Source organism: Carassius carassius, chromosome 8 (assembly GCF_963082965.1).
Source record: "Carassius carassius chromosome 8, fCarCar2.1, whole genome shotgun sequence".
In the NCBI taxonomy this organism is placed as follows: Eukaryota; Metazoa; Chordata; class Actinopteri; order Cypriniformes; family Cyprinidae; genus Carassius; species Carassius carassius.
In genome coordinates this window covers 15339516-15362768 of record NC_081762.1, presented here as the reverse complement: position 1 = coordinate 15362768, position 23253 = coordinate 15339516, and the positions used below count along the sequence as shown (strand labels likewise).

General features: G+C 38.2%; 1 protein-coding gene across 1 annotated transcript in view; it reads right to left on the bottom strand.

The window, feature by feature from the left end:
- The window catches only part of LOC132145410 (calcitonin gene-related peptide type 1 receptor-like), a 52285-nt gene that overhangs the window by 15673 nt on the left and 13359 nt on the right, over positions 1–23253 (bottom strand). Inside the window, exons 2-10 of the mRNA XM_059556430.1 lie at positions 16780–16845; positions 13301–13463; positions 11905–12012; positions 11291–11394; positions 10511–10679; positions 10278–10388; positions 9927–10039; positions 8706–8797; positions 4314–4440 (exon numbers count right to left, since the gene is read on the bottom strand). Of these exons, the coding sequence (XP_059412413.1) occupies positions 4314–4440; positions 8706–8797; positions 9927–10039; positions 10278–10388; positions 10511–10679; positions 11291–11394; positions 11905–12012; positions 13301–13463; positions 16780–16824 (1032 nt within the window). The 5' untranslated portion in view covers positions 16825–16845. The remainder of the gene's footprint in view (positions 1–4313; positions 4441–8705; positions 8798–9926; positions 10040–10277; positions 10389–10510; positions 10680–11290; positions 11395–11904; positions 12013–13300; positions 13464–16779; positions 16846–23253) is intronic.

The following is a 23253-nucleotide window of genomic DNA, read 5'->3' as shown; positions in this document are numbered from 1 at the left end:
TGCCAAGGTGACGATCATTACAGACAATAACCCATTAGTACACTTACAGACGGCGAAGCTGGGAGCCGTGGAGCAGCGGTGGGTGGCCCAACTGGCCAACTTTGACTATCAACTACAGTACCGACCAGGGCGTGAACACACGAACGCGGACGTCCTCTCAAGGCTGCCCGAAGCGGAAAGCCCCGGAGGGGCCAGCCCGGAGGAGGGCTATATGGTAGGAGCAGTAGAGGCACCAGGCAGCAGACAAGAGGCCGTGCCTGAGAACTGGGGATGGGATCCCCGTCGGTGGAGGGAGAGACAGGCCAGGGATCAAGATGTGCGGCTGGTAAGAGAATGGCTGGAACAGGGCCGACGGCTGACGCCAGCGGAGAGGTTAGCCCAGACGGATACTGGGAGGAGGCTGCTGGGGCAATGGGACAGGCTGGAGCTGAGAGATGGCGTTTTGTGCAGAAGGGTCAGTGACCCGAAGTTGGGCGAAGAAGTACGCCAGATCGTGGTACCCGCAGATGAGGTAACGGCTTTAGTTTCGGCGTACCACAACCAGTTGGGGCATCAGGGACAGGAGAGGACCGTGTCCCTGCTTAGGAGATTCTTCTTTTGGCCCGGGCTAGAGGCATCGGTGCATGCCCTAATTCAAGCTTGCCCGAGATGCATATTGTTTAAGTCCAGACGGGAGGTCCGAGCGCCAATGGTACCCATCCATGCGAAGGCCCCCCTTCATATCATGGCTATGGACTTCTTGACACTGGGCCGACCACGAGATCGCTACCAGAACATCTTGGTAATAACGGATTTGTTCACAAAGTACGCTTGGGCTATCCCCACCCTCGACCAGACTGCAACCACCACCGCTACAGTTTTATGGCGGGCCGTCTTCCAGACGTTCGGATGCCCGGAGTTTCTGCACTCCGATCAAGGAGCCAACTTTGAGTCCAGGGTAATTAGAGAACTATGCCAGTTGTACGGTTGCACGAAAACTCACACCACTTCGTATCATCCTCAGGGGAACGGCGGCTGTGAGAGATTCAATCAGACCCTATTGGGGCTGTTGGGGACCTTGGACCAACAACGGCAGGACGATTGGGTGAGTGCCTTGCCAAACCTCCTACAGGCCTATAACAACAGTATACATAGTACTACGGGTTACGCTCCCACTTACCTGATGTTTGGCAGACACATACGAATGCCTACTGACCTGGTCCTAGGAGTGATAGCCGACCAAGAGGAAGCAAGTGTAACGGAGTGGGTGGGGCGCCATCACCAGCGCTTGCATTTCGCCTACGAGCAGGTGTCAAAAAGGATACAGACGGCAGGAGAGAAAAGTAAGCGGTTGTATGATCGGACTGCTAGAGAAGCCCCTCTACTGCCAGGAGAGAGGGTGTTGGTGAGAGATAATCGGCGGCAGGGGAAGGGGAAACTGAGTGACCGTTGGGAGGCCACCCCTTATGTAGTCTGCCGGCAGCAGAGGCCGGGGCAGCCGGTCTATACCATCCGGCCAGAAGGGAAGTCAGGCCCCGACCGTGTGGTGCACCGGAACATGATTCGCCCATGCCCTAACTACCCTGAAGCCGTGGAAGAAGTCCCCACGGAACCTGTACCAGCGGCCCCCTGGATTGAAGGTTGGGCTGTGGTACCAGGGAGACCCGTGGTGGCACCACCCCCGATCGCCCCGAGAGAACCAGAAGCAGCCCCTGAACAAGCTGAGCCCGATTCACCAGTGAGACGATCCCAGCGAGAGAACCGAGGCCGACCCCCTGCCCGCTATGGGGAGTGGACAGCCCGAGGACGTTCTAGGGACTAGAACGGATTGGCGGGGGAGGATGTCACAAGGTGACGATCTTTAGGGGCGGAACCAAAATTCGGGAAGTTTGGTTCCGCCCGGAAGCGTTTCCGCCCGGACCGGAAAAACAGAACACCGGAACTTCCGGTAGCGCCGTAAGAAGGAAAATCAGGGAATTCGATGCACCTGTGCCTAGTTAGGGACAGCGGTTGGTGATTGGAGGATACGCTGGACAAGGCAGTACTTAAGGCCAAGTTATTTCCCAGTCTGGGAAGCTCTTTTTGGTGTGTGTGAAGCACTGGGTTGTGCCCGTCTTGGTACGCTGCTGGTAGCTGTCTAACTCTCTCTCTCCCTCAGGCTGGAATTGTATGATTGGGAAGACATCGCGAACCTTAAAGGTTGAGAAGTGAACAGATTATACGGCGAACTGAGACGACGTGAAAAAGGGGATTGGAAGTGGCATTGATGTGAGTACTAAGAGCCAGTCGAAAGTGCCCTGTATATTGACCTGGCGTTGTGTAGATCTCTCCAGGAGGAGGAGGGCGGCCCTACCCCTAATATAGTGTGGTGGGAGAGCCGAAGGAATACTTATTGAAGTAGTCACAACGACGACATCACTAGCTAGGCCGCATATTCCATCGCCAGATCCGAACCAAGCGAAGTGAAGGAAGACGGGTGTCCTTTCCGTACACTGAGTGTGGTGGGTGAGTCTTCGTGCTGTGAAAACCTATAATTTTGACGTGGTGCTGTATATTGCTGTGGGCTGCTGTGTATTGCCGTGTGTCCTGTCAGATAAACCCCCGCCTTCACGCACTTCGGCGTGGGAGGACAAGGAGATTGCTGGTCCTAGCCTAGTTCAGTACAGTATATGTTGTGAGCGTGCTTCAGATCTCCGGAGATAGCACGGTACGCTGTGTCCAGCCCAGAGGTGAAAGCCATCCAAAGCAGAGTAACTGTGTTTTGTGTCCAAGTTGATACCTGTGGAGAGGAAAGGAAAGAGAGTGAGTAACACAAGGAGAAACAGAGGAAACCTGTACTTACAGTGCGCTGTGTTCAGCCCAGAGGTGAGAGCCATTCAAAGCAAACTAACGGTGCTATTGTGCCCAAGTTGATATCTGTGGAGAGAAAAGGAGAGAGAGGGAATAACACGAGGAGGAATAGAGCGAACCCTGTACTTACAGTACGCTGTGTCCAGCCCAGAGGTGAGAGCCATTTAAAGCAAACTAACTGTGCTATTGTGCCCAAGTTGATACCTGTGGAGAGAAAAGGAGAGAGAGGTGAATAACACGAGGAGGAATAGAGCGAACCCTGTACTTACAGTACGCTGTGTCCAGCCCAGAGGTGAGAGCCATTCAAAGCAAACTAACTGTGCTATTGTGCCCAAGTTGATACCTGTGGAGAGAAAAGGAGAGAGAGAGTGAATAACACGAGGAGGAATAGAGCGAACCCTGTACTTACAGTACGCTGTGTCCAGCCCAGAGGTGAGAGCCATTCAAAGCAAACTAACTGTGCTATTGTGCCCAAGTTGATACCTGTGGAGAGAAAAGGAGAGAGAGTGGGTAACACGAGGAGAGACTGAGGAAACCTGTACTTACGCCGCTGCCTGTGGAGAAAGAGAAAGCGAGTGAGCACCCAAGGAACGAACTGTGTGAACCAGTACTTACTGTGAGCTGTAATCAGCGAAGAGGTGAGAGCAGAACCAAGCTGAACTAACTGTGCCTGTGTGTCCCAGCCGTTGCCTGTGGAGAAAGAGAAAGCGAGTGAGCACCCAAGGAACGAACTGTGTGAACCAGTACTTACTGTGAGCTGTAATCAGCGAAGAGGTGAGAGCAAAACCAAGCTGAATTAACTGTGCCTGTGTGTCCCAGCCGTTGCCTGTGGAGAAAGAGAAAGAGCCCGTTGCCTGTGGAGGAAGAGAAAGAGAGTGAGCACCTCGAGAACGAACTGTGTGAACCAGTACTTACCGTGAGCTGTATTCAGCGAAGAGGAGGAAGAAGGAGGGCGCTACGGATACCTAAGACTCAGGCCGGGGCCCGAGTCCCACGCCCCGGATCCCCGTGGCCCCCTTGCTCCCTGACCTCTTCCCGGCCATAGCCCATCTGGAGGGCCGAGTCAGAGTTTAGTTTTAATTGCCCTTTCCCTATTCCCCAAGCTATTTTTAGATATTTAAATAAAGATTGTTTTATCACTTACTTGTTCTCGTGTTGTTTGGCCATTGGGTCGGGTTTGGGGACCTCCTCGAGGTGGAAGTTGAGAAGGGGTGTGGCTTAGTTAAAGCATAGCCAGCCCCTGGGTGTGACAAATGCATCCTTGCTAAATATAAAATAATTAAATTCTAATTGTAAAACACGCAATAAATAAATATTCCTGACCCTGAACTTTTAAACAGCCTTTATACAAAAATATGTACTTTGTTCTTTGAAGGTCCAAATGAAATTGTAACAAGGAAAACAAATTTGATTAGATCTGATGGAGTACAGCTCGCATTACTGGCAGTAATAATGATGAGTATTGTGGATGTGAGGGCACACACCGGATTCCTCTGCACCACTTTGGGGTTGTTGACCACAGTTATAAGGTTGACGATGGTGAAGGCTGAGTTGAGCACATACGAGCAGAACAGGTTCTTGTGTAGAGTGATTCTCTGACAGCTCAGACTCCTGCATGAAAGACAAAGAAATATTAATCAGTATTCATTCACGACAGAAGAGTTTTTTTGAAGAAGAATTCAGTTTGGCAGTTCATTTCAGGAGGGAAACAAACCATCTTTTGTATATTTTAGATACATAATCAATCAAAAATCATTCTGCTTTCTTCTGATTAGATTTTTCACAAGCCTCAAGCACTCAACTTTTCAGCATTTCAGCAAGATTTGCCAGATTTAGTCTGTTCCATCCTTAAATGCCTCTCTGCAAAGTCTGCATTAGATTAAGACTGATTCATAAAACTAGGCACACATGCAGAGCAAACTGTTACAATTAGTCTGACACGATCAGGAAACTCAATAAAATAAACTTCTGCTGCTTGTTTCTGACACTGGTATCATTCTGTCAGATATGCAGAGCTGCAGATGCTACACACAGCCAGAAACAGCACAAGGTTTGACTTGATGGTTTTTTTCTGGTATTTAGGAATAATCTATCCAATTTCCTCCATATGACCTCATCGAGAATTGGCAGGCATCACTGATGTGCAAATGTGGGTGGCCATACTGTATGTTAATATCAGGAATCTAATGATTTCAAATGAAACTGTTTTTGGTAAAGGTGTTTTTTTTTTTTCTTCTTCTTTTTTTTTACTTTTGAGTTCTAAATGGTACAAAATGTTTTCATAGTACAATGAACTCTTTTACATCGAAAGATCAAGGAGAATTTGATTCATCGTGATATGACCCATTTAATGAAGTAAACAGAACTAAAATTAAGTGTCACCTGAGGCCTGAGTATTCTGGCTTCATTTCAAATAATGTGATTGTCAGATGTTTGCCTGTTTTTACAATGTTATTGCTTAGTGGTTGAAAATAAAAACTCAGTGCATTTGCAAGGGATTATATCAAAGCTGAATTTATGAAGCTCTATAAGATCAAGGAATGGTAATCAAACTGTATCAACTTCTATAGCGAGAGAGAATATAAATTATACAACTGCAACTAAAAAACGTAAGACGATATAATTTCAAAATGATATAAAAGGCAATGTTGGGCAAAGAGAAATGTGATTTTTAAGTAAAAATGCTGTTTTAATGTTGGTCAGGAGTTGTAAAATAATGCATATTTGAGAGTTCACACCTGCATCAGCTATCTCTGTCAACAAACACAGCTTCTGTTAGACAACCAGTTTATCTATATTTTGCTGTCAAAAGATAATGATAAAATATCTTTGCACAAATGGCATCACAATCACCCAATTAAGAAAGTAATGCTACTCACATGATTTCACTCAATTTAACCTCAATTTTAGTGCAAAGCTTCTCCTGGAGCACTAGAGGGCTGGTAGTGAAAGCTGAGCTCATTTTCCAAAGCTATTTCCCATATTCCCAACCAAATATTTCTGGCATTATTCGGGGGCATAAATTAAGGCTTAGTACAGCTGTATGCTGACACGTACCTCTCCTAGCACCACATCTGGACCCAATAAGACAACATTAAGACTTTGACATATCAGAAGATCAGACTGTAAATATCACCATCGCACGTAAAAACAAGCGTTGCTATGTTACACTTCCAAAAAAATAGTTAAACTCAATTTGTTTTGCACAGTAAAATTTTACAATTGCAAATTCATCTCCCGATAATCCTTAAAAAAATTATCAGACCACTTAGGAAAAAAAAGATGTTTCTTAAATGTTAGTTAAATAGTGATTGCTCTTTTTTTTTTTTTTTGAGATATTAAATATTGTCTGCCATATACATTTTCAGGGACATGAAAAATTGCATGTATGTCATAATCAATATTGCACAGCAAATTAAACTGCTAACATCAAAATATAATTGAATTAAATATAATTCAATTCAAAATTAAATAAAATAAAATAAATAAATTTAATGAAATATAATTAGATTAAATTAAACTTTAAAAATTTAATTGTTCTGTGGTAGAGTTTTTCTTAAAAAACAAAAACAACACAACGTATTTAATGAGCACTAATGTTGAAATAAGGTCTTAATCTAAATATGCTTTTAACACTAAATATTAATCTCTCAACCTTTCAATGATTTGCTAAGTGTACTGCAAAAAAAAAGAAAAATAATAATAAAATAAAATAAATAAAAAACACACTGTGAGATTGTAAGTTTACTTTCTGGATTCAACTGTCATACTATGTGACATAAAACCCAAAGTTTATGTGCCATCTAATGCATATAAGACTCTTTGGCTCCTACATGTAATTACCCATGAAATTAAGCTTACCCTAGGGGATATAGACATACGGAAACCAAGTCAGTATGAAATGACACACAAAACCTTACAAATAATGTTCGTCATTTGGCTCAGGGCTTAGTGCAGCTCTGCCAGACAAATGCACACCAAGGGTTTACACTCAATAAAACACGATGTGAAACTTTTTTTTTTTTTTTTTTTTGCAGTGCCAGAGCCAGACCCAAAGGACCTTTTGCTTTCAGTCTGTACACAGTTCAAACAGTTGGCTTCTATTAAAAGTTAATTTGTTAATGTTAATGAAAGAAGCATCTCTAAATCATTGAAACATCCATAAAAACATGCACGCTCCTTCAAGTGGATTATAATTCCTACAATGAAATGTAATGTTCTGGGATGTTTTAATTTCAAGCACCAAATCAGTCATTTTAATAACTTCAATTCATATCTGGAAAAAATAAAAGTACACTTATGTGAGCAACATATTTAAGTCTCTCCATATTTTAATTCAATTTATTTTTAAATGAAGGGGAAAGAGCATTTTCATCGACACTACTATACCTTTAAATAGTAAAGACATTGAAAACTATCTTGATATTTTAATCTAAGATTACAACTCTGGGCATTCTCTCAACCAACTTTATGAGATGTTTTTAAACAGTAGTGGAGGTGTTCCCATTTAGGCTGGGAAATTATTAGCTGCATTTCTTTCACAATCCAGTCCAACCAAACCATTAAAACTTGTTTGTAAAGAAACTGGAGTTGAGTTCTTTCTCCTACTGACAGATAAACTTTCAGCCAATTAAAACAGGTTCCCTGATTTTTGCCCCATACGGTCACGGTTTGCTACTGTGAGGAGCACAGAGCGAGGAGACACAGAGTCAAATTCAAACCTTATTGACTTTAATAATATCCAGAGAAACACACCTAGCAATGGTTGACATCAAAAATTCCAGACAAGGGAGAAAAGAAAGGGCTAGAACTCAAATAGGGCAGATAATAAGGGGGAGACAGGTGAGGAGGATAACTAATAATGAGAAACACCTGGAACTTACAGAACTAAACGGGGACAGGAACAGGAAGGACCAAATAAGGACAAACAGGAATTGAACAGGAACATACACATGACACATACTTTTTTTTAATATTCATGATGAGACATCAAAACACTTGAATACTGTTTGTATGCTTTTTCTAATTTATGCCTTTGTTTACTAAATCTGTAATGTCTTCTGGATACTTTAGGTCACCAAGAATCTAAAAAGTCAGAAAATAAATGCTTTTTAGATTGATAAAATTAGTATAACTTGTTAATTCATAAAATGTGGTAAGCATTTTAAGGACCCACAGCTAGGGAAATCAAGGATAACTTGTAAGTAAACAGTTTTTCATCTGTATTTTTGTCTTCATCAAAACAATGTGACACTGAAATAATTGCTTTTGGGTTTCAGTGCGTATCCTAACATGAATTACATTCAATTTGCATTTCAATCAAATGAGAAGGTTGGTTTAGATTTTGATGCATTTGCGAGACACTGTATATGGTAATTCAGTCAATATGCCCAGAAAAGGAACGTTTTCCTTACTCTGTAGAAGAAATTGCCTGAACCGCAGTTATATATAATTCAGAGGTTAACGCATTTAACTCTGGGTTCAGACAGCATTTCCGTGTGGCCATGCTGACGGGAATATGATCCACCTTTTCTATTGGGTTTGAATTGGCCACAATGATAAATGGGGTAACTGAGAGCCTCTTGGTAAATCTCTCTTTGAAAAGCTTAAACGTTGACTCCGTCAATTAAATAAATCTCAGACATCACCGCAGCAATCTACCTCTACACCGCCATCGTCAACAGCTCTGACAAATGACAAACTGTTTGAGAGCAGACAACATAAAGCCCTGCCAAAAACAAGTTAACAACCGAGCAACCCATCATCAAGAGGTTTATTGATCGGTCGCTCTGAACTTACTGCAACTATGCAGCAGATATTTCAAGGCTTCTTCAAGTCCTATGGGTGGAGAGAGATAAAGGAAGACGTAAACTCACCTAAAATAAAAGAAAATGGCCAGCGAGATGAGAAGGGACACTATAGAAAGAGCATGACCCACAATCGCCATGTAATACAAAATATACGCCATCTGAAATGAGAAAAATATTGTTATAGTTAGACTTTTAACCATGCTCTCTTGAGATTCACTTCAGTTTAAATTTGTTGGGTTCAAGAGACTCATAATGAGACCCTAATGTAAAAAATAATAATAGCAATTATGAAATTCACCTTTTATATTCTTGCTAATCATTATTCAGTATTTTTATAAGAATAACCCTAATATTAAAAAGGTTCAAAAAGAGCACAAAAGATCAAAACAGTTTATATACAGAATGTGCACCAGTTGTGTTTGTAACTGCAATAAAATTATGCTTACAGGGTGTTTAAAGTGTATTATCACATTAATATCCTGAGTATAATCAGTTCTCACAAGATTACTTACTTAGATTGGAAAAAGTATCAACTTTTTAAGTGCATTTTTCAAAGTATTACTCATAACATGCTAAAAGAAAAAAAGATTATATAAGCATATTTTGATGTGTGATATTGAACAGCAACAAGGTTTCAGGCAACGAGGACGAAATCTGAAAGTAGTAAGAAGGCTTAAAAGTAGCATATCTCCTTTTGAAAGTGCATATCTCAATTTGTTGTACCTTTTTCATAAACTCCATGCAATTTCATCTGGTCTGATGGAGTGAAGTGCACAGACTTTATCTAAGCTTGTCTGAGCTGACATTTTCATTGCTCTCCCTCTCTCTATCCCTCATAGTTTGTAAAGCAGCAGTTGTACGAAACCGAAACCATTATTTTATGAATAAATTTCAGAGCCACTGTCCTCCAGAAAAGCTGTTTAGTTAAACTGAAACTGCCTCGTGTAGACCTTCCGCCTTTTTTAGTCTAAAAGAAACACTCAAATCCAACATGCCCTTCAGGAACAGCTTTTAAATCACATACCGACCAATCTGAGATGTAATGTATGTATAACATTTATACTTTTAGGTATGTTTGCCCAGAAATGTTGATCTGCTGATTATTTGTCCTGCCTAGCATTAATTCAGCCCTACATGTTTAAATGCATGCTAAATCACAGGAAATAAGGTCTTTATGCACTCTTACATGTATAGGAGTTTACTTTCATAACATCTGACCATTTAATTCAGAGATATTCATAACACAATGTTAATTTAAGACAGGCGCATACATTAAAGATGACCTACCTTGAGCTTGTCCTTGGTGTGAGCAATGCAGAGGGTGTAATTGGACCATGTCCTGTTTGTCTCAGGGTGCCTAAACCAGTTTCCTGTCTCATCACAATACTTGGTGACCTTCTCTAAATAAACAAGGATAAAGATGTGGGAATAAGCCTTTATACTGTAGCTTTTAAAGTAACCCTGGTAACAGAAAGGCTTTGCGCTTTCAAATTGCTTTAGTACAGTTTTCAAAAACAAATCTGTGTTTTATATGAAAGTCAGGTTTCAAAGTATCCTACAAAAAACTAATTGTGTTGGCATAGAGTAGTACAGTGGTTCTAAAGTGGTCTTAAAGCCTAAATAACGAATGAATTGTACCCGTAGAGTCAAAGTCAGGGAAGTAATTGGGACAGTTTTGAGACGTGTATGTTCCTGCTGGTGTGTCGTCCCAGCATAGCCAGCCATCCCATGTGCGGTTGCAGTATGGACCTTAAAGACAAGCACACAAACAATCAGGGCCAATTCCACCGTGCAATTGCTCTTTGCACTTTGCTCTATGAGTTTCTGATGATTCAATCAAAAACCTCTTCTGAGGCTCTCTGTTTGCACACCTGATTTGTTATATGGCTGGTCTCTGTTCATTTTCTCAAAGCATTTATATTGACCATCGATAATCTTCTTCCTCTCCTTTGCTTTCTGAGTCACTACAGGACTGACCTGACTCTCAGCGGTAGGATCCATCTCCGACTCCGTCTCTAAAAACCCATGAACTGGCAGCGTCTGAAGAAGAAGGCTTCGTTTTGAGTATACACATAAAAGAAATAACTGAATATAGATCCACAGGCCTCAGTTGAATGTGTCATTTCTCTTTCTATGCAGTCCATAAAACCTTACCATTAACAGTTGTGCCCAGTGGTTTGATTCTGCTTGGCAAGAAATTTACATCTCTGTTGAAAATACCTTTCAAAAGATTGGGGTCAGGAGATTTGATTTTGAAAGAAGTATCTTATGCTCACCAAGACTGCATTTATTAGCTCAAATCAATTTTGTAAATTTTTATCATCCATTATTCTAGTCTTCAGTGTCACATCATTCAAATGTGGTTCTCAAGAAACATTTCTTACTAATATCAACATGTTGTGCAGCTTAATATTTTTAAATTGAACATCCCAAATGGAAATGACTAATAGGCAGATCCATGGCTCTGCATATTTCCATAATGCTCAAAATCACTGGCACAATGCGTTGTAAATATATCAATTTGGTGACAGCACTACCTATTCATTAAAAGTTATAAGCATTTGTACAGTGTTGTATTTTGCTTAAGGCGAACGAATTTTAGTGGTATAACCAAATAAATCTTCAGCTAATTACAGTGTGCTATATTTTACCTTTATTTTCTCCTTTGAGAATGTGAGACAGTGGGACCAGGTCTTATTGATGGATGAACTGTGTACCCATTTGCCAGATTCATCACAGTATCTGGTTACTTTTTCTGCAGGGAAAAAGAAAGTTTAGTGTAATGACTTGAGCTTAAGTGTTCCAGAGATTAACTCCAGTCTTCGGCCTCTGGAATCAATCAATCTTGTGTGTTAGAACAAACATACTGAGCTGAGTCTCAGACAGAGAGACCACTATCAGCGAACAGCGGGGAATATCAATATTTCAGCACCTCAGCAAATTCCTGTTATATCCTTGCTAAGGTCACAGCTTTATTTCACTGACATTTAAAATCAGAAATGTTTGATATGCAACATTGTCCCATAGCAAAGTTCCTTCCTTTCCCTTAGAACAACACTGCATGTCAGCTAATAAATAGTTTTTGCGCTTCTAAATAAAAGCTCATATGAATGTTTCCAGACAGTCTGAGACAATGATTTTATCACCTTTGTTTCATTATAGGACATCATGTATGTCATGCCTGCTGTAGAAACTCAATGTTTTGCAGTGTCTGGAGCGCTTTGGTTTGGATTGACAAACCAGATGTGATCGCACAGAATCTTACCCAAGGGGTCAAAGCTGGGATAGTCTGGGCAGTTCTGTGAAGCAAAGGTTCCAGCAGGGGTTTCATCCCAACAGAGCAAGCCATCCCAGAATCTGCTGCAGAACGAACCTATGAAAGTTTAATAGATATCTTAAATGGGTCATTTTATGAGGAATTAAATGATCCTTGATCAAGAGTTCATTGTACATTGAAAACGTAATGTAACATTCTGAACTCTAAATGGCCTTCCCAGTAAAGTAAAGCAGAACATTTATTGAAACAAAGCTTCATTCTGAATGATCTCAATGTTAAAAACTAGTTTATTTTTGAGAGTGTCCCTGATTGTTTTAGTCTGATCCAGTCACATTTTGACGCACATTGTTTTGTGATCCGTAATGCTTTGTAAAGGAGCTGTTGTTGAAAGATCGGGTAGTTTCAAATGTACTGGACTCAACCACAAACTCACAAATGTGAATAAGTCCAGGATAGGCCTACATCACATCCATATTTTACATTTTTATTAACATCCATATTTGCAACTCAGTACTGTAGTGCATTATAAAGCAGTATGCAGTGATAACATATTGGGTTTAAATTATCTTTTTTATTAAAATTATTGCTGCCTTGGGCATTAAAGCCACCAATATACCTACCCTTAAACCCTATAACCGATCTACACTTTATTTTCCACTTTTTGATTATTTCTTTAATTTTATGGAAAATAAATGCCTTTCCGATCTGATATGCCATGTAAAAAGGGAGAAGAACGAGTTCAGCAAAAGGTGAATTCGAACTTGGGTCAATTGCATCATAAAAGTCACTGCTACAAACTGTACCTATGCAACTGAAGCCATTGTTTAGCAGGCATCTTTTGTAATGTTGACTAACCCAATCACACATTGGAGGGTGGAGTTAGTGTAAATAGCCTTTGCCAATAAGGTGGGGTTTTTTGCGCTTAGTGTAAATAGACATTCTGTTTAAACAAATTGAAAAGACCCCATGTTGAAAATATATATACAATATATGATATAAGCCTTTCAAAGGTTTTATTTCTGTACCTAGCAGCACCAAAGAAAAAAATGGTCCCACCCCATCTCACTCCATTGGTTGAGTTAGTGGTGCATTGTGGGCCACTCAAACAGACTAATTCTGAAAAGTGCAACAGCACCACAGTGTTTACACTAGGGAATCAACTAATGAATGTCTTAAAGTTGTCCCTGAACATTAAACCGAGATATGAAAAGTACTTTGAAGAATCTGCTTTGAAGATAAACCTATATTGTTTCTCTGATCACCTTGTGATAGCTTTCAGCCATTTAGTGTTCCACTAACAGCCTTGGCACTTAACGAGGTTATGAAAAGAGTAAAAGCACCATTGTCTGTCATTCAGATGAAAATAAATTGAAAATACAGCTACCTGTTTTATTATTGGATCCATCTTGGCTCAGAAGCTCCAGACATTTATACTGAGACTCAGTCATGATCAGCCTCTCTCCATCCATTGCCATCATGACAGGAGTAAAGGATAAGTCAGTTGTGGGCTCTGCTTTCTTCTCTGTTGTTCCAGCCTTTGTTGCACTCTGCAAAGAAAGATGAACTTGAGCATAGCAGCAGGGATGGGCAAAATCCAGTATTTAAGAACTGTTTCCCTTTCAATTCATGAGATTGAATTTGAAATTAATTGACATAAATGGCTATAACAGGAAGAGGAAGTTACTTAAATAATTAAATAACTACTTTTTTAGCAAAACTATTTTGCTAAAAAAATTAATGTAATTCAATTAAATTCTTAAAAGGGGAAATGGCTAATGGTACCCCGGTATATAAATTCATTTAAGAAGCTAATTTAATTCATTTGATTTCATTTTAAGGAAATTTATAAAAAAAATAAAATACAAAATTAAAATACATATTTTAGTTTAGGGACCCATTCTAACTATTATTAACTACGACTTTTGCCTCAATAAACTCTTAGTTTTCTGCTTATTATTAGTTAGTAAGATAATGGTTTAGTTTAGGTATGGGGTAGGATTAAGGAATCTAAAATATGGCAGTGCAGAATAAGGCATTAATATGTGCTTAATAAGTACTATTAAACAGCCAATATACTGGTAAAATGCATGCTAGTAAGCAACTAGTTAAAAGTGAGGATTGGTCCTTAAAATAAAGTGCTACCCAAACTGCTATAACTAACATTACCTATTTTCTGTTTCTAACAATAATCCATATGCTGTGTGTATGCTAACATGTTTATGGGTATTTTACAATAAAATGTATAATACAATCTACATTTGTCAGAGTTATATGACATTCTTTGAATCTCAATCAGTTCCCTTCCCTTAGTTCAAATGTAAATTTTAGACCCTGTTTGCTACCGCAATTTAAATTGAATTCAAACTCAGGAATTAGACTGAGATTTAAAGAGCAGGTCATATGGGTTCTTGAAAAAGTATCCTTAAGCTATCCTTAAATGAAAACAATCTGCAAAGTTGTTAATCAAAAAAGCGCATGATAAATAAAGATATTGTCTCTGAAAAGAGAGAGTCGACTCAGAGTCACCTTAACGAGTCGTTATATTTTCGAATCTTTTGACTGTTACCAGTATACGTCTGGGTAACACATTTGCATAATCCCCGCCTGCCCATGTAATATGAATAGAGTCTGATCTGCCCACAAACACTTCTACTATTAGTGTGTTCACATGACACAAAACGCTGTGTTCAAGGATACCACAGAAATACAATTCAAACCTTTTGTTTTGTGCATGTTATTTTATCAAGGACTGCTTATCTAATCTAGGCTTTTATCTTTGTGGGCTTCTAATTTTCTTAATTTGGACTAACAAGCTCCTCAAACCACAACCTGTAAGTTATGTGTACATTTTCAATTGAGTGCTCAAAATATCAGGTTTTTGTGTTAATATGTTATGTATATCTAGTGCAGCTTTAGGTTTCCAGGTAAAGTACCATATCACTATCTTACTGAAGTTACGTTAGTTTTGATATTTTGCTGTGAACCCAATATTTCCTAAGAATATGTTGATTAACGAGACTGGCGTTGTTCTAATTATGTTGTTTAATAATAAAGAATGTGTAGTGTAGCACACAGACTTTATAATCATTGTGAAATTGCTGTTTATTTTGCTGCACTGGCAGCTGACCAATCAGAGCAGAGTAGGCTTAAGGAAGGGAGGGGTTTGCTCTGAACTTGCTTGGAACAAATCATTTACTAATCATTGGCAAATGACTCTAATATAAATGTGTATTCTGAGAAAATTACAATGTTTTCTGACTTTAGATGCATTTAAACCTGTTGTAGGGGCCTCCAACACAACATTAGGACACTTTAAAATACCACATGACTTGCTCTTTAAAAGCCATTTCTGAATGGCACAAAACCTCAGCAGAAACACCATAAACACACCACAGTACTTTTTTTTCCCTTGGGAACTCATATGAACACCTACTCGATTCTGAGGACACCACATGGGCACTTGACATTTCAAAAGGTATGGTTTTACACATGAAAACTGGCCAGATACATTCATTTTCCATACCATACCAAATCAAATCAATATAACGAAGATAAGAAATTCTTCACAGCCCTTGGAGCTTTTGACTTACAGGGATAAAGCTTCACCCACAAAGACAGGCTTGATATTAGAATTCAAAGTGCATCTCTACCCATTGTGTTGCTGGTATGAGTCATCTTATAGTTCAATGGGAAGTCAAAGAGCCAATTCAAAAGTACTTTACTTTTTTCCCCTTTTAGACACCTACCAGTAATGAATTCTACATTCATTTATGACTGAAACATTGATGTTTTTGTGCAAAGATCTTAACTTTGGCAGATCCTCTCAAACCCTCCTTCCCATTAATACCATTAAACAAATTGAGAACAATTCTGTGGCAGCTTCTTTAGTGCTGTGTGTCTGTCTTACCTGCACACAATATTGCATTTACAACACCAAATTCATCTGTGAGATTTCTGATGTCCCATGTAGCAGTTTAGCAGCCGTACATATGATGTCACTCCAAACTTTGAAGTAAATGACGTCATACATACGACCACCAGGCCACCACCCAAGTCAGTCAGGAAAACAATTTGTCCTTCAATAGAAACTGAATGTCAAGAATGGGTAACATCATGTTTCAGAAACTTTTACTTTTTTAAGAAAAAAAGTATGGTACTTTAATTTAACACCCATTTAAACCAATCCACACCCTTGCTCTCAGTTTTTGTTGTTTAGTCTAGCTTTAATTAAATGCCATTTCCCATTAAACTTTTAAATGTGATGTGCTATTCTGCAAGCTCATTACTATTCCACTAAGTTAGATTTATATGCAGTCATGGGAAAGTAGCTTCAAGGCAAAAAATAAACGGAGAGCACTTAAACATATTAATGTGCACATAAAATTAGCAAAGTATTCTGTTGGCTTGTTTGTGACTACAGTCACAGTGTTAGCATAGTGCTAATGTACTACATGCAGAGGGCTTCATATGTTCCATTTCATCACTCTGACACAGAGCCAGCTGCCTTGATGCCAGCATTGATGGAACTTCTGTGGAGCCACCATTTCATGCCTCAGGAGTTCTGTGGGTTTTCAGGTCACCTCCACTTGTAATTACCAAACTGGAGCAATTAGTGAGTAATGGATTTTGTCTACTGAATAGTTTTAGGCTGGGGTGGGGTAATCAGGAGAGAAATCATCTAATGACAGTTTGCAGAAAAAAAAGGAAAAAATGAGTGGGTAAAAGTTTTAGTGAATGCAAGTTCATGGGTTAAATGTCACATTTTGTTACAAGTATGTATTTTGGGCTAATTTCAACACAAATGCATAAAACAAATATGTTACAAACATGAATAAACAATGAATGAAGTTACCGTCCACTCACCAAGATAAATGATGTCAAAAGCCATAGGGTCTCTTGCCAACCCATGCTCTCAGATACTGACTTTATCTGTGAACACAAAAAAGTATTACAAAAATTGTATTTAAAAATACAACAGACTGTTCTCTCTCTCTCTCTCTCTCTCTCTCTCTCTCTCTCTCTCTCGCTCTCTCCTTTTAAAATAGTTTTTTTAATAAATCAAAATTCGAAATGTTCTTTGTTTGGGAAGTGCTGGGAATATAAGCCATCATGTAATTCTAGACTGAAAAAAAAAACTACTGGGCAATATAGATCCACTTTAGTCAACAGTTCCTATGTAACTGATTTAGTAGACACTTTCTATAACTTTGATTTGGATCACTTGAAACACACAATACATTACTGAGGGTAAACTAGCATTTTCACAGTTTGACTTAAACCGTATTACGTTGTAGTTCATTATAACATTACCATCCACTAGCAAGCAATTCAGTTTTATTTAATTGCCAGAGTAATTTATCCTCCAGTTTGGCTCTTAGCGACTGTTAATTTTGGACCCCGAGTATGATACATCAAAGCTAGACTCTGGCTGTTAACCTACAGCACTGACAAGTCAAAACTGTTTTTATTAGCCTTGAGTGTCATGTAACATTTTTATACAAAATTGTAGGTCAAACAGTCTCTGCCAACATACCAACAATAACACGCTAACCCATGCTAACAGTTTACCATCTGTATCCTCTACTCTGTCAGCACTTTAATCAACAGAAAATGCTATCGCAATAAAGCAGAGGGGTGAGGCAGAGAAAAACACATTAAAGATGGTTAATCATCTTGTTGTCACCGTAATATATGTTTTGTGTTTTCAGTTCAGTAGCTAAGATCGTAATTAGCATTCCCTTCCAACTCTTTTTCTCATGCAATTTAAAACTTGCTTGCTCTCCTGTGTAACTAGGTGTCAGTATGTTTGCTCTCAACACCTCTCTTCAGATCACAGTGGGGGTATTTCTCTGATAGACAGACAAACAGATACCAGGAATAGCTACTGAACCTCTGGATTCACTCAGCTGTGTTGACATTAGCTCAGATTAACAGCAGCCAAGTCTCCACAGACTGCCCTGGTGTGGATGTAGTTTGAGTGCTGATTTATTAGGATGTGGAGTGTATGTACTGCCTCAGGCCTCTTACAATGTTCTGTCACAACACATATCACGTTCAAAGAAGATATCTGGCTCAAAAATTATCTGTTTTTTTTTTTTCAACCTGGAGGATTCCAACCAAAAATGGGCCATTGTTTTAAGAACAAAAAAGAACAGCCTGAATTGCTTCAGCTCCTTATGCAATCAATTTTTGTGAGGAAGAAATTTCATTCTGTTCTAACTGTTGTTGTTAGCATAATTTTTAGACACATTTTGTTTTTCTCATCTGGGACTTTTAATTTACTTGTTGTTTTTAATACTGGGCTAATGACCTTTCTGCATTTTTTGCATTTTCATTCAAACTCTATTTAGCATGTTTATTAGGCTCTTTATTGTTTGGGGACCAACACTAACCCAAACATCATTGTAGGTGATTTACGGTTTAACCATCCTTGTGGGGGCATTTGGTCGCACATACTCTTACATGCATGCAGCCCACAAGTCCCTAGTGGACCATGCATTTATCAGAAAATGGGGTAAGACATTGTTTACAGGTCATTGAATTATATATCGGACCCAGACAGGACATTTAACAAAACACATTTGCGTTCTTTATATGGTGAAATTCAGTGATGACTGAAGCTTTTTCCTGTGTGTTTAATGCAGCTTTGTTCAGGGGCAGACGGGGGTTAAAAAGTGGCCCTGGACTTTCTGCACAGAGCAGCCCACCACTCCATGAACTCACCAGCTCATTAGAGCTTTTTTTTTAATACCACTTACTAACATACAAATATAACACAATACAAAAATTAAAATGCTTTTTATTTTTTACATTATCATTAACATTAATGAATGACCATAATATTGTTAACATTATAATTTGTATTTCCTGGTGTATATGGCAGTTTGTAGATTTTACAAAGAGGGAGAGGCCTATCACTTGTCAAATGCCTAATATCAGTTCATAAAACATGCTCTGCTTTAGAAGACTTGGAATGTAGTGCAGAATGTGGATTGTTTTTTACATTCAATTGCTTGACAAGAGCTTTTATATGATGATGAAAAACACAGCAAAGTTACAATTTAGAATAGCTGTTTTCTATGCAGATACTGTATATAGTATTAAAAAAAGCTGTATATAGTATTAAAAAATTAAAAAAACCTTTACCTTTAAGTAACAGTAAATATGTACTTATTACAAATGACAAATGATTACAATTTACAAATCATTCAACAAATAATCCTGAAAAAGTTAAGTGTCAGTTTCCACAAAAAATATTAAGAAACAACCATAATTAATAACTGAGCATAAATAATAATTGAAAACAATTAGCAATGCATTAGAATAATTTCTGAAGGATCATACGACACTGAAGACTGGAGAAATGATACTGAAAATTCTGCTTTGATCACTGAAAAAAATACATTTAGGCCTAAATCTTAAATCATTAAAATATTACATTAAAATATCTTTAACATAAAAATAGACCTTTCCTAATTACGACACTTCAAAGCAAAGTCTTCAGATTTACAGTATTCTAGACTGAGAATTATATTTTTACCTAACCCTAGAGGCCTGTGACCGTCCCATAGACAAGTAAGTTACACTGTCAAAGTCCAGAAAAGTATGAAAGACATTGTCAGCGTGGTGCATCTGCCATTAATGGTTCAATCGCAATGTTATGAAGCGACGAGAATACTTTTTGTAAGCGAAGAAAACTAAAATAACAACTTTATTCAACAATTCCTTTGTCAACAGTCTTCTCTGTGTCTCTCCACATCACTCAAACTGCCTATGTATCTTAAATTGTGTTCCGAAGATGTACAAAGCTTTTATGGGTTTGGAATGACATGGGGATAAGTGAGTAATGACAACATTTTCATTTTGGGGTAGAGTATCCCTTTAAAAATAAAAACAAAATAGCCCTATTCTGATGTGAAAATACACTCAGAAAAATGAATTATGAACACATCTCCATCATTGAATACTGTCTAGTTGGCAAACGAAAGAAGTGGAGATATAGAAAGATGGCAAGATAGAGAGCACACTTCTGTTCAGCATGCCAGATGGCTGTGGTCAGTGGCACAGGGGAAAGAGGAAGAAATCAGTGCCTAATCATTGTTTCCCAGAGTGCAGGAGGTTGGTTGTTTTTTAAATGCCTGCCAGTATCAGGATAGAACTCGGCCAAGATAGGAAAAGGACACGGAGGCTGAGAATGGATCCCAGTCTTTGGATTCAGTTCCATATAAGTTCTGGTTATTAACCAAGGTAATTAATGTTCCTCTGTGAGGATGAATTAAAGCTTTTCTTCATTAAAACTCATGTTTGCCAATAGGCTGGGTATTCCCTGAGAAAGCACCAGACTGAAGATTCAAAAGTTCCTTTGGAAATAAGATCTGGAATTACAGAATGGATGTTGAATTAGTAACCAAGACCAGACATTAAGTATTTTTTTATTTTTTTATAATGAAGGATCCAAGATGGCACTCATTCTTCCCTGAAAGGCTTTCAGAAATATTTACAATGTTTGTTTTGAAAAATGAATTTGAATCCTTTGGTGACTGCAAAACTCAAATCTTCTGTGTCCACTTCCTTACAGCTCCATAAAATGGCTTAGTGAGGACTGATACGTGATTAACCAAAAATCTTTTACATAATCTCTGGCATACTTTATTGTGATTTAGGTTTTTCTGCTTCAAAATCTTTTTGCACAATGCCCACAAAACATCATATTTTACCTTCTACCTTTGGCAGCTGCTGAGGTTTGCTAGTTTCAGGACTCATGTTGCACTATAAAGTTTTTTTTTTTTTTTTACAAAATATAAGTTTGCATGTAAATATTTTTACATACACAGCAATTAAAAAAAAATACAAGAGTAAAATTTTTACTATTTTACAAACTCATTTAATCAATGTCTTAAAAAAATTAATTACTAAAAAGAAATGGTGTAAGGCGTACTTTGAAACAATGTTTATAGAAATTGTTACATTTTACAAATGATTAAAAGAAATGGCAAGCAACACATTGAATAACATTTTTAAGTAGAAAGATACTGAAATAGTATATTTTTGTAGAATGTACTCAAATAATAAATTTGTTTAATTTACAACTTCAAAAAATTATTTTTTAATGTAAAGTCTAGCCAATGTAGTTCATCCACAATGACCACTTAAAAAAATTGATAATTATTTACCACAAATTTTAGCCTTGTTATGCAAAATGTTAGATAAACAGAATGAACGCATTGTTTGTAAAATTCCTTTAAAGATATGGATGCCTTGAAATCGAGACTACAAAGAGAATATTCCAGTGTTAAATATTTTAATGTATTTAATTTAACTAATGTAAGCTGTGGGGATTTCAGAACGCCCATCGGGTGTTTTATTAAATCTTATCATTAAATCTTATTTATTAAATTCTATTTTGCAGCTGACTGTATATATATATATATTCTCATCCTAAATGTGCAAAAACAAAAATCATCCAACATAACGAAAAGTGAGGCTGAAAGGAAAGCAAAACAAGGCTCCCTTCAGCTTATCTAGACCCTCCCTTGGGATTGTTCCTACAAAAAAGTCCCCCTCTATAAACAATATAGATTTGGGGGGAAGACAAGTATGATCCACATCAATATCATCTCCCATTTACTAAAATAAGGCATAAGTGAATTGTGAGCCATTACAGTCAACGGTGACAGAGCACCTCAGTGTGGCAAAAGCACACTGGTATGAGTGTTTAGTGCTACTGTGAAATGCTGTTATGATGCCGGGGCTTTCAAGTCCAATGGCATGCAAACTCAAGGCTGTTTCTTCCATGTGCTATTAGGCCAGCAATTTTTCTCTCTGTAATATCGAGCTTTCCTGAGAGCCTCATTTGTACTCTCAAAATCTGACCTTGTACTATGCATTAGGTCAAAAAAGAGAAAATGTCTAACCTGCTGAAGTACAGCAGAAACACAAGCGGATGAGGGCATCTAGGGTGTTTTGGTATATGAGAAGCACTACATTCTGACTCATTAACCCAGCTTATTCTGTCAGAGAGTGAGATCCTCTGTACAGCAATAAGCCATTAGCTGGCTTTAATAGGTGTCATATTTATGTAGCGTCAAAATGGACTGGAGTGATATCAAACAAGAGGACAGGAAAATGCACTCTGAGAGATATCTATAATTCAGAGAGCACTTAAAATGCTGCGGCCCTCCTGCGTACTCTGCTCTTCCCCAGATTTGGACCCCAAGGTTGCGAGCAGTAATGTGAATCAGGTACAGGTGGTGTTGTGGTTTTCCTGGACTCTTTAATCCTGCTCAGTGTTAGGACTAGGGTTTTGTTGAACTGTACAGCTAGTCTTTGTGGAGACTGTTGTTTGGGGTTTACTGAAAATCTTCAATTGAAATATTTTGAGATTGGTATATATACATATGGGTGAAATCCTTCAGCTGTCCATTACACTTTAACAAAGATTTTTCATAATCAATAAATAAAACAATGGTTATTGGAAAATGTGGTAACACTTTAGTATAGAGACCAGTTCTCACTATTTACTAGTTGCTTATTAGTGTGCCTATTATTAACATATTGGCTGTTTATTAGTACTTATGACATTTATTCTACATGATCATATTCTACATCTCTACATCCCCAACACCTAAACCTTACAGCTACATTACAACTTATTAATAAGCAGCAAAATTGGAGTTTATTGTTTATTGTAGTTCATAGTTTGTTAATAGTGAGAATTAGACCTTAAAATAAAGTGTGACCTAGTATGTTTTAAAGGAAAATTTCAGTCCTTCTACTTCTACTTTCCATTCCTTTATAATTATCTGTGCCATTTCTGAGTGAAAATTGTACCAAAGTAAAAAAATAAATCAGCGTACAGTATGCCTGCAAATGAAATTAAATTCTAAATGATAAATATCTAAATGATAGGACCTAATAATTGTAATATTTGATAATGAAATCATTTCTTATTAGGGAATTTATGCATGAGTTAGGGTTTGTGACTAAGATGTTAACTCTTTTAACACTTTTTTTTTCTATTTGTAGAATTAATCATACCAAATTAACAAGCTTGTTAGTTCAGATAATACAGCACTTACTGCATTTATTTATTAAAATTTTTACATTTCATATTGTATACAGATTACTTCATTCGCCATACCAGTGTGACTTTGAAAACAAAAATTGTTTTTCACCTGTAATATTTGAAGGTAATTCACCCCTTGTCAAAGAGATACAACTCAGTGGTATGTGATTACACACAATCAACATCATATAAGATAGCAAAAATCTCTTATGACCTTGTCCTCAGCATCCCCTCAGGATAGAAGACCAATTAGATAAGACCCCAATTTTCCA